Source organism: Anneissia japonica, unplaced genomic scaffold (genome assembly GCF_011630105.1).
Source record: "Anneissia japonica isolate Jap-2015-1 unplaced genomic scaffold, ASM1163010v1 scaffold1072_len94636_cov127, whole genome shotgun sequence".
Taxonomy (NCBI): domain Eukaryota; kingdom Metazoa; phylum Echinodermata; class Crinoidea; order Comatulida; family Comatulidae; genus Anneissia; species Anneissia japonica.
Window position 1 is genome coordinate 7,623 of NW_022756428.1, and position 11,980 is coordinate 19,602.

The window sequence follows — 11,980 nt, forward strand, 5'->3', positions numbered from 1 at the left end:
TTTAATTATGTTATGTTTATTATATGTAATTTTTTTTAAATAAATATATATATATATATATATATATATATATTTATATATATATATATAATCGTTATTAATGATGTTCTGTTTACTATAATAGATAATTTGTTTTTAATAAATATGGCTTACATATTGCATTAGCGAAATTGTATGCTCAATATTTATAAGTTTTTTTCATGTATGATTGTTATTTTTTTTATCTGTTCACTAAAAATTGTTTTTATATCGTATGTTAGTACTTAAATATACAATCAAGGAAATAAATTTCATGTTCGTCATTGTACTAATAAAAAGTGCATCTTATGTTATCTAACCTTATTGTAAGGTATTTACAGTATTGTTACTATTAACCACTGGAAAGTGGGTGTCTGTATGTTTTGATAGGGTGGGGTGGGAGAGTTACAGTAAATGCTCCCTAATACATGAGTCATTAAAAGTGTTCGTGCATCATGGGTACACCGATTTTTATTCACAATGGATTTGAATTTTATTTATAAATTTGTATTTGTATGTTGATACAAGTTTGTTAAATCTTTTTGTAGGCTCCAGTGATGGTAAAATATTGGCGTAAATTAAATAAAGGAGGAATTCTCGAAGAACCGTTAGCACGGCATTTGTGGAGAAATGAACTCGAAAGCAGTGAAGATGATGACGACGTCGTTTTTAAAGACTTCATTGAACTTATGAAGGAATTTGGACTTCTCTTTGAAAAGGTGTGGCCTATAATGGTACCTCTATTTATACTTTCGATCCCAACTAAATAATTAATTGCTATATGTAATGTAGGCTGTATATTTGAGGCTCTTAATTTTTAGCCCACTTGGAAGTCCTGTTATTTTAATTTTGAGTTTGTTATATGTTTGGTAAAGTGGATAAAGAAAGTGAGGTTGCAGAAGACGCAAGAAAACCAGTTCACCCTTCCTCACATTCAAACTAAAATTGTGATGGGTTTTTTCCCCTTTTCATCGTATAAAGTTCAAGAAAGCAGAATCAGAAGATGGCGCTCGACTATTTGTTGTTCCATCTCGAATGAAGACCAAAAATGATGATAGATTGGAAGTAAAGGAAGATGATAAGCAGACAGTATCCATCTATGTGACACCTAAAGACTTTCTCCCCGACGCCGTCTACGATATCTTGGTCGTCAGATTTGTGAGTTTGAGTCAAGAGAATGGTTATTGTGATGACCCAGAATTGTTTCAAAATCAGGCTAAAATTATATTCGATGATAAGCATTACCTAAGACTAGGTCGAATATCGATTGATAATAAACGTTCTTTAAAGGTAAATATGCCTTTTGTTTTTTAAATGTATGTGTATACATTATTTTTTCATTATTATTCTGTTTTTTTCCTTTCTTAACTGCTAAGCAGCAGCTCCACTCCATAATTAAAACTGAAAGAAAATAAACTGTTGTATATAACTCAGTTATGTGAATATTGTTTGTAACCTGCATTGTGTTTCTTTTTAAAGCTTGAAATATCACGGATGAAAACCGTAGACGCAGACGGGACAATCAAGCCAGCACACAAGCCACATCCTGACATCTGTAAGGAGGTAATGAGGTCATTTTCTGGCCATTGGTGATCTGAGATTATACTTAATTTAGATTTGATACCAAATGTCTATTCTGATTGAATTTGATGTAACGAACATTTGTATTACATTTTACAGGTTTTGCAGGTTTTAAAGCAACACCTAGGTGAGGTATATCCGTCTAAGAGAGTTGTCGGCTATGCTCTGAAAATCCTTTGCTTAGTCTGTTCAAACACTGAGGAACCACACTTTCAAGAACTTGAGTACTGCTTAAAGAACGAGAATGTGAATTGTGATAAAACAGGTGAACTTATAACGATGCCGGCAGCTAATGTAAAGAAGCTATTTGCAGCTGGTATGTGTTTGGGCTATTGAAATAATTATTCATAAAATGATTAAATAATTTTGAATTTAGTAAATACCAATTTAGGTAGAGAAACGATTGTAAACACAATTAGAGAATTCAAGACTAAATAATTTCCAAATTATTTTATCATTTCACAGACTAGTCTGTTGTTTAAAAAAAAGAGAAAATTCACTCAGTTAATTTTATAATTAAATTACATTTTATTTTATTTGTTGGGGCTATTTTTTGTATTTTATTGTCCTTCACAAAATTGACTACAGCAACTGTACTTAAGTACACTGTGTGCAACACTATTTTTATCAAGGATTTTAAAAGTGAAACAAACAGTGAATTAATAGGAGCTTGTATGTGTAATAATTGTAACATCACTTTTACATAACAATAATGTGAAACAAATAATTATTTATATAATTATAGGTATTCTACATCAATCCTCGGTTATGGACACGGTTTATCAATCCTCGGCTACTGCTACGCCTCATCAATCCTCGGCTACGCATACGTCTCATAGGCCTGCATGCTCAGGTTGGTAGATACACTTATACTGTAAAACATATAAAGCAGGTGGAGCTCGATGTTTTCTGCTTTATATGCAAACACATTAACCAACTGAACCAACTACTATAGAGGGCTTTGTAGAAATTTTAATCCGATTGGCGGGACCTATTTTCTGTATGTGCTTAACAGCACTAGTTCACGCACTATGTAACCAAAAACAATAAATCGGTTTCATCTTAAGAACCAGATTTCGAAAGAGATACTTTTATACAACAGATTACATGTAGGCTTAAAGACAATTCGGTAATACTGTATGGGGGAACCCCTAAAACATCAAGTGGAATACAGCAAATGCAACGAATAAGAGGATTGTTCTACTTAATGTTTCTTGGTTAAAATTATTTTTCATCAACTTTTTACATAATAATAATAACAATAACAGCAACAACAACAACAACAAATAATAATAATACATTAAGCTTTTTCCAAATGTTTCATTCAGATCAGTTGATCCGTTTTCCTTTCAATGGTCCTCAGATATACACCCTATTGCCGATCATTTTGTTTCATCAGACCTTTACAAAGAATTATGGAATTTTTCATTGAAAACCATTGGTTTTTTTTAAAGAGATATTTAGGTCTGGGTTCTCAAAAATTGAAAAATTTTCACCCTTCACTGGATCGTCACTAACACATAAAATTTCCTTCCTTGTAACTTGATTAAACTTTTCCGAAAGTTTCATTGAGATCAACTGACCTGTTTTTGAGATATCCAGTGTAGACTGTTGACTTTAAATCACTTTAATTGATCCTCACACGCACACACCACTATAGATTGACACTACATATTAGGAGGCACATCCTAGATATTATGGCCCATGTTTTGGCAAAGTACGGAAAAATTCTAAGCATGGGAAGTGATCACAGTGACGTCAGAAAAAAAAACAGTTAATGGTTATTAATTTATAGTGCAAAGAGAAAGGAAAAAATATGTGAAAGAAAAAAGAAAAGAAACGAAAAAAAAAAACAATGGCTTTTCCCAGTACAGCTGGGAAAAACCAATAATAATAATAATAATAATAATAATAATAATAATAATAATAATAATAATAATAATAATAATAATAATAACAATAATAATAATAATAATAATAATAATAGTAATAATAGTTTTTTATAGCGCTCTATACAATTAAATATCAGAGCACGTTCCCATGTTATGACACCCTCCTCCCGCCATACATGCATTTAGCAGTAAAATTAAAATAATAAATTGGAGTCTATGTTCAAATGACATTAACTTCATTTTAGTAGGTAATAATAATAAAGTTACAATAATTTCAATTATATTATTTTATAATAATGATTATAAAATTTTAGAAATACCTGAACTGATTGTAGTGGACCCAGATTCAATAACGTTCTATAGACTATTACTACATCCTGAGTTATTCTGTTACATTACTAGTGCCTAATGTGGCATACGCATTAGGACTCAATAAACTATATGAACGAGAATCGTAAACTACAACAATTTGATTAGAATTATATTATTATAATTATTGTATTATAACTTACTTTAAGTTTTGTAAGGATTGCTTGTGAAGATAATAATATTCCGGCAATTATTAAACTATTGAATTAAAATGTATGAAAATATTTTCATGAAAAATCTACATATAACAATGATATACAGGTATATATATATAAATGTATAAATATTTTACATCATTCTCAGATAAGGAATTCATAAAGCTTAAAACAGTTGTCTCAAAGTGGTATGACCGCCACAAATGTCTCCCAATGCTCAAAGTGTTGTTCAGAGATGTGGTGGACAATCACCAGCTATCACCTAAAAGTCGCACGATGGATTTGCTGAATATATTATTTGCACGTGGTCATCTGAGTTCACAGAATCTTGGACTCTTGTGTGATACTATTAGCATTACCAAACAGTTGGGTCTTTTATCGGAGATTAAACAAAAACTGCCATCATTCCCAGATGTGGAGGAAGGAACCATTTCAACAAAATTTACACCTCACAGGCAAAAGTTAGTGAAATTTGGAATGGTACTGACCCCAGCCGATGTGAAGCAGATCGATGGAATATACAATACGCCTTGTAAGGAGTATACAGATGGCTGGAGTATGATCAGTGATCTAGAAAACAGACTAATAATCAGTGAAGGAAATATGAAGGAATTCACTGATAATATGAAATTTCTCAATATTCTTTTGGCATTAAACGCATTAACAGAAGGTATTTCTTCATCCTGTTCTTTAATTTATTTAATAAAGTTGTGCGGGTAAAGACAGTGGCGGATTCAGGGGGAGAGAGACAGCCGACTCCAACCCCCTCCCTTCTCCAAATTGATCAACGTTTTAAAAAATGGAAAGAAAATTATACTCAAATTTTAAGTCTGAAAGTGCAATTTCCGGCCATCTAGAGCTGCCATAAAGATCCTCCATCTGGGACAGTCCCTCCCAGGCGATCTCTATTTTGAATTCCTGGATCCGCCACTGATAGAGTCAAATACACTAAGCTTAACCCTCCAGTAAATTTAACAAGTATAAACCATGGGTTCACCGATAATTTTGACTTAAAATGTATGAAATAAAATAATCCCCATTATTTAAAAATACAATTGGATTTTTTTTTTTTCACAGTGTAACTGTAAGTGTAAGTAAATCGTACGCAGTAGATGATGTTTCTTCTGAAGCCAAGCCAAACTAAAATTGTCAGATGTTGGTACATTCTTGATTGATTGATGAAAGGATCAAAGACGTCCAAAACTTGTAATTTTATTTTTCGACGGTATGAAAAGAAAAAAAATCTTTAAACAGAAAGCTTATGAATACGTCATTTGTCATTACTATAATGATGAAGTTGATTCGACACTACTGAAGATTTAATCAAAAGAATTCTGGGTAACACCAGATGTGTCAGTCGTCATCAAGCCTGCAAATCTAATCCGTATCCATCAGTATCGAAACAATCATTTGTAGCAATCACAATGCAGGAATTTTGTTTCAAGACTGGCGCAATCTGACAGAATACAAAATGAAGTCAGGCGCAGATTTCAGAGAAATAAAAACATGTAAGAAATTACATAATAGCCAGTTTAACATAGTCGATTAAAATACAGTACTTATCTAATTACATCGGTACATTGTCCACACAGTACACCCACCACCCCCACGCCTTCACACACACTCATGCAAAATATTACAAGGATCACAATGGTTAGTAGTGTAACATAAACGATTGCAATACGCATTTAATAATGACGTCATCACATTATAGGCTTATTTGTATAGAAATCCAATTGGAATTAATATTTATCCTGATGGATAAAATGTTTGCTTAAAAATCCCCAGGGTCCTTGGTTCAAATCCTGTAACATCAGAATTTTGTTTTCCCACCAATTAAATGACGTCACTTCCTAACGCTGCTAAATTTAAGGATCAATAGATAAGTGGGTGTGTGTACCAGTCATTTTGATTAAATTTATATAATTTTAATTATTGATTGTTTAATTTTAATGATGTATTTTTTATACTGTATTGTAAAATAGGGCCTATCATATTTAATTATAATACATAATAAGCAGTAATAATTCACTTTTGTACGTATAATTATGAGGTATTTTTGAGTAAGTCTAATTTATATTTTTGTATCAATATTACAATTAATGACTAATGTGTAATATTGATAATCTAAATCTTGTACAGTATTTTAAATACTGTAAATATAAATTTGAATAATGATAATAATGTAATAATTATAACTATTAGGAATTCTAAATTTATGAGAGCTCGATTATTTTACCACTATACTATTTTAAATTTTGAATTTTCTATTGATTGACGACTAACACAACGTTATATCCCCGACGTTGATTTTCCAAGGATTTCTTATATCATCAGGGTGTACAAAAAAAAAGCCAAAGACGAATTAGTACGGTAGGAATTTACTAACCAGATAGAACAGTCTACCCATGCTCAGTGGCGTAACGCAAGTGGTGCTCTGCTGCCACCCCCACCCCCACCCACTTAAAATTGTCACAAATTTTTAAAAATAGAGATAAAATATTCAAATTTTTAAGTCTGAATGAGTGCCAATTCCGTGCTATAATAATAATAATTTGCTTTTCGACTCCAGTACAGAATATAATACAGGTCCTTTATTAGACATTTTGCGACGCCCGTGAGGGGAGGTTGTTTGAGATAGAGAAGTACGGTATCTCCCGTCAGGCCAATAACTCAATAGTTTTTGAGGAGGAAATTGCTTTGACAGAAGCATTTTTACAATATGAGAGTGCCATTTCCGAGCGTCTAGAGAAATTTATTTTTATAATTTGCTCACTTGAGGGTGTCGCCTAACTTCACCTCCCCCTCCCTCCGGTTCCGCCCTTGGGAAGAGGGTGGAACCGGCCTACACCATCATATTAGTTCATAACCCTTAAATATTATTTAAACTTTCTAAACAAAAATAAAAACTAAAGACGAAAGACTAACCATTAATTTATGTAATTCTCACTGGAAGTTAAAAATCATTAAATAAGAAATTCAATATTTTAGTTGGAGTCTCTGAAACAGACGAAATGACTTTATTTCTGTAGAGGGCAGTATTACTATTCGCACGTATGTCTGTATAATTTTCAGAGTTTACGCATGTGTTGATGATCGGTCGGAGCAATCGGAGGAGGAGCAGAACCCCATCCTCTGCCTAAGATTGTAAGGAGGAATATTTAGCATAGCTAGGCTTCGCCCGGGTCCCTAACTACGTACTGTAAACGTAACACGTACAATAAACAAGGAGTCATTTTGTTTATTTGATAATCTTTTTCTTGGCCTTTCAGTAGGAGCCTAGGCCCTAGTAGTAGTAATATGGTAGGTAGGCTCTAGGCTATTTTGCTAGGCTTGGCAAAAACCAAGAAACTAATGAAATATGCGTAGGCCTAATAAACTAGGTAGTAGTATTAGTCTAGTAGTGGTCTACACTAATTTTAAGGGCCTACTTCTTTTTTACTTTTTTTTTCTTTTCTTTTTCTTTTTCATTTCCTTCACATCCAACAGCAAGTACACTCGCCACTTGCAGGATGAGAATGATGCTTTATAAACTAAGTCACTTTATGAGGCTTATTAGGGAGTGGAGTTGTTTTTGGTCGGGAGAAAAATTCCTGCCGTGACAGGAATTGAACCCAGGACATTGGGATCAGAAGGCAAGCATCTTAACCACTGAGCTATTCAACTCCCAAAACTACAGTACTTTTGCAAGGCTCGGTCTCTCTAGGGCCTAGCCACAACCGATGCGCCAACCGCTTCTACAAAAATAACATAACATTACCGTTATTTTGACTGCCAATGTCATATTATTGTGGTCTATTCTAAGCCATAAAAACTCACTTCGTGCATTGTACAAGGTCCAAGGGAGGTTTATTCTGGGCCGATGCTTCATTGACGCTTGCTTGTCTCAGACTTTCGTTAGACCGGTTGTCGACAAATCTCTGGCGTCACCGCTGAGTCTAGGCCTATCCTAATGTAGTAACATGAAAATGTTTAAAGTTATATTTATAGCTAAGCATTTGGTCAAGAGCATTGTCCCTGCTTCTTGCACTGTAGACCCTTAGTCAGGTTTTAAATGAAGTCAGATTGCTCTTCTCCTTGAACAATCCTCGCGTGAGAATTAGATATGTTGGTACTGGCAATGCACTGTGGCTACCGTGGGTTCTTAGGGACCCAGCCAAAATTTTTCGAATTTCAAATATTTTAATTTGATAAAAATGGAAAATTTAATCATTTAAAAAAATTTCATATTCTTAAATAGGTACATTGGAGTGATAAGAATGGTGGTGTTTTGGTAATGTATTTGGTAATAATTAATAAAATGTTTATAAATCCTTTTTTAAACAGGTAATTAACAATAATGTTAATGTCATGATGATTGCATTCAAAGTAAAGGCTCTAATTTGCCAGGTGAAGATCAGTCATTTAAGAAGACATCTACTGTTTGCAACAACGAATCACAGATGCAGACACACAAAGAGTAATTCAAATAAACTACTCAGTTACAGGCCACCTGATTGGGCAAGCCACCTTCAAATGATTCCATTATTGAAAGTTAAGGTAGGAAAAAATCCAATTGTATATAAATATATTTGATATTCAAAATACTTTAATATATGAGAATTTTATTATTTAATGTATTAATCAGTCAATTTTTAAAAGCTGATCAAAAGCTAGAAATTACTGTATAGAGCAAGAGATTGAAATCACTTGGACAAAATACTGATTAATAGCAAAAGGAAACAAATATTAGATTTATAAGATGGTGACTGACAGGTGAGTTTAAACTATACTAAGAGAGAAGAGCCAGTCAGTCATAAAGAAAGATATTTTATAAATATTTAAATAAAATTTGATATTTGTAAGAGCAATCATGTGAAAATCAAAGGCTTATTCCAAAAATCCAATAATGTCAAACTAAAAGTCTTAATTGTAGTTAGAACTGCACATTCTCGGATCTAAGGTCAGTCGTGTTCATTTGATATTGAAAGCTCTGTTGTGTGTATGGTGTTTTATGTCGATTGAACTATGAGCATTCGCAATTGTAACTATGAATTAGCTTATTGACAACTGTATGTACAAGAAAATATTTGCACTTTTTTGAGATTTTTCTAGTTCACATAACATTTATTGATTCAATGGTAGATTGGTTATTACAGTAAGATGCTTGCAGTAATGATTATTTTTTTGTATCTTGTATAGTAGAACTCCTGCTTTAGGGCACTCTTAATATTAAAGGGAAACTTTTTTGCAAAATGTCTTTTAGCTCTACAGCAAACCTCTATTACGAGGAAATGCTTATTAAAAAGATGGGAATACAGTAGGTTTGACAGATGACCAGTTCAAACTCATTCAGTTCCTGTGGAACAAATTCAATTGTTAAGATCAAAATAATATTTTCAAAATATTTCTCAAAATTTAAAATTGGATATCAGTTTAGGTACGTAAATCTACAGACTTTTCAAATGCATACAATATAGATAGCACTTAGTCGCCAGTTACTCCATAAATTTTCTCAATTAATAAGGGTAAATAAATATTTTTTAGCTTTTTCAGCCATTTACACCTATTCATAAATGGAGTCTTCCAGATATACCAGATGATATTGATATTTATATCAAGCGAGATGACATGACTGGATCTGTTTTATCAGGTAACAAGGTTAGATGTCTAATACTGTATTGCTTTAATTACACTGATAATATCAACATTTATTTAAACTAATAAGATCATTTAATAATACATCAAGTCACAGATAAAAAATAAAAGTATAATTTCCAGTTATTTAAATTCATTTTAATACAAAAATTCAGGAATTATCTTCTTAAAATTTGTCACATAGAACCTGACAGTGTGAACAGAGCTTAAAGCTGTGTCCACACTGTCAAATGTTTTGTGACAAATTTGTGTGATGTGCATGATTATGTCATATTACACCCAAATATGGACATATCACATTTATTTGTCACACCTGATAGTCAGTGTGAGAGGGGGAAGCAGGAGCCTAAGCCCCCCAACGGACTGGTCAAGCCCCTCCCCACATCGGACAGAACACATCGGGCAGTTGAACTAAAAAGAAATAAAAAAATAGCCCACACCAAGCCAACAGATGTCCGTCACAGTCTGAAAGTGTCATTTCTGGCCATCCATAGGTTCCTATTCTTAAAAAAATCTCATTTGGGAAGCTCAGAAAATATATCCTAGAGTCGCCACTGCTGATGTGTGATCAGAGATTAAGATTAAGATTGTAGTGGAGGTGTGCTTGGTGGTGACAATGCTTTGCCTTCAGATTCCTGGGTTCTGGGTCTCATGACTCTCTATGTCTTGCATCACATTATTTCATATATTTAAGTTTCCCCCTGAATATCAACTGACCATATTTAGGCATGTCACATGTTTTTGTCAACTAATATTTGATAGTCTGGACAAGTCCTTATTATTTGTCCTCTGCTTCGTCTCTGTCAGTCATTTTGATTTTTAAATTCAAATTTATCTGCGCCCTCTGTCATAAGTTTATGTTTTTATTAGGTACGAAAACTGGAGTTCTTACTAGGTGAAGCCTTAGCAACTGGTTGCCAAGCAGTGATAACATGTGGTGGAGTTCAGTCAAACCATTGTCGCACAACAGCAGTTGCAGCTAAACAACTTGGTATTGAAACTCATCTTCTACTCAGGGCCAGGTCAGAGGTAAATACTTATCAGTGGCAGATTGAAAATGGAACCCTGGGGGGCTGACCTGTGCCCCTTCATATTTTTAAAGTTCTTTTTAAAGAATGGAGAAAACATAAAAAGAAAATTGTATTCAAATTTAAGTGTAAGAGAGCCATTTCCAGCAATCTAGAGGTGCCACAAGTATAGTTTTTCTCAGCCCTACCATGGTTGTTGGACCCTTGGTCTGTGAATGTCTTTCCCTGGACCCCTTTATTCTCAATTTCTTGATTTTCCACTGCTTAATACTTATTATATGACATTCAGTGTAAACATCATCTGCTCTATCCACTGATCTAATTTGAGTCTAGTGTTTTTACTAGCCTTGATTTTTCCCACTTCTTTAAGGTTGTGCTTATACTCACTGCCTATGCCCAGCCAACTGCTCTCCAGGGCTCCAAGTAAATAAATGAAAATAATAATATAAAAAAAATCATTACTTAACACATTCATCTCATATTTTCAATCATTCAGCAATTAATTTTGCATCATTTATTAGAACCTTTCTGAGACTGGTTGTCATGGGAACATGTTACTGAACAGTTTGATGGGTGCATCCATGTACTTGGTTCCCATAAAAGCTCAAGAGAAGACCGACCTTGAGCCAAGAATGCAGCGGCTTGCCGACAGACTGCAGTAAGTTGGAAGTTTTGACCACTTTTTTTTATTTTCCTCAAATGGAAAGCAACTTGTCAATCAATCAAACCATCCTCTGGCATCCATCACCTTCATCCTGTGTCATCTTGTTGATCTCTTGCCACTAACATTCCAATGGAAAGCAACTTGTCAATCATGTTCTGACATCCTTTGGGTGCATATTTCATCAAAAAATTCCTCTACACACGTTCCTCTAACAGAAGATTATGGTACAGATTTTGTTTAGAACAAGCGCGTTGATCCGTTGTGGAAAGAGGAGGGTGAGGGGAACAGTCTTGTACTATTGCGACTACAATATTGTGAACGGAAATACTACCATCTAATTTACAATCAAACAGGATTAGGGAGATTGGAAGCGCACAAAACATTAGTTAGCATTTTTATTTCACAACCATAAAGGTGATTTGTATTTAATTTATCATCATCATGACATGGTGAGATTGCGTCAACAAAACATCGGAGTTCTTGAACTTGTGATATTGCTACTTAAATAAATTGAAATAGATAAACATGTACTTTGCGAAGGCTGTACAATTATTGTTTAATAACGGCTATATAAAATTCAATTGGCTAACTATAATGTTTTGAAATTAGGATAAGCAATGTATGCAGATAATATTA

The 11,980-nt window shown here is 33.5% G+C and overlaps 2 protein-coding genes across 2 annotated transcripts in view; both read left to right on the forward strand.

Moving 5' to 3' along the window:
• LOC117124199 overlaps window positions 1-4,889 on the forward strand; it is a 10,958-nt gene extending 6,069 nt beyond the window's left edge. The window contains exons 10-15 of the mRNA XM_033270348.1: window positions 567-737; window positions 1,000-1,308; window positions 1,498-1,581; window positions 1,699-1,915; window positions 2,345-2,452; window positions 4,164-4,889. Of these exons, the coding sequence (XP_033126239.1) occupies window positions 567-737; window positions 1,000-1,308; window positions 1,498-1,581; window positions 1,699-1,915; window positions 2,345-2,452; window positions 4,164-4,735 (1,461 nt within the window). The 3' untranslated portion in view covers window positions 4,736-4,889. The remainder of the gene's footprint in view (window positions 1-566; window positions 738-999; window positions 1,309-1,497; window positions 1,582-1,698; window positions 1,916-2,344; window positions 2,453-4,163) is intronic.
• A 3,472-nt stretch (window positions 4,890-8,361) lies between these two features.
• LOC117124200 (bifunctional D-cysteine desulfhydrase/1-aminocyclopropane-1-carboxylate deaminase, mitochondrial-like) overlaps window positions 8,362-11,980 on the forward strand; it is a 10,032-nt gene continuing 6,413 nt past the window's right edge. Inside the window, exons 1-4 of the mRNA XM_033270349.1 lie at window positions 8,362-8,554; window positions 9,542-9,655; window positions 10,523-10,681; window positions 11,202-11,338. Of these exons, the coding sequence (XP_033126240.1) occupies window positions 8,366-8,554; window positions 9,542-9,655; window positions 10,523-10,681; window positions 11,202-11,338 (599 nt within the window). The 5' untranslated portion in view covers window positions 8,362-8,365. The remainder of the gene's footprint in view (window positions 8,555-9,541; window positions 9,656-10,522; window positions 10,682-11,201; window positions 11,339-11,980) is intronic.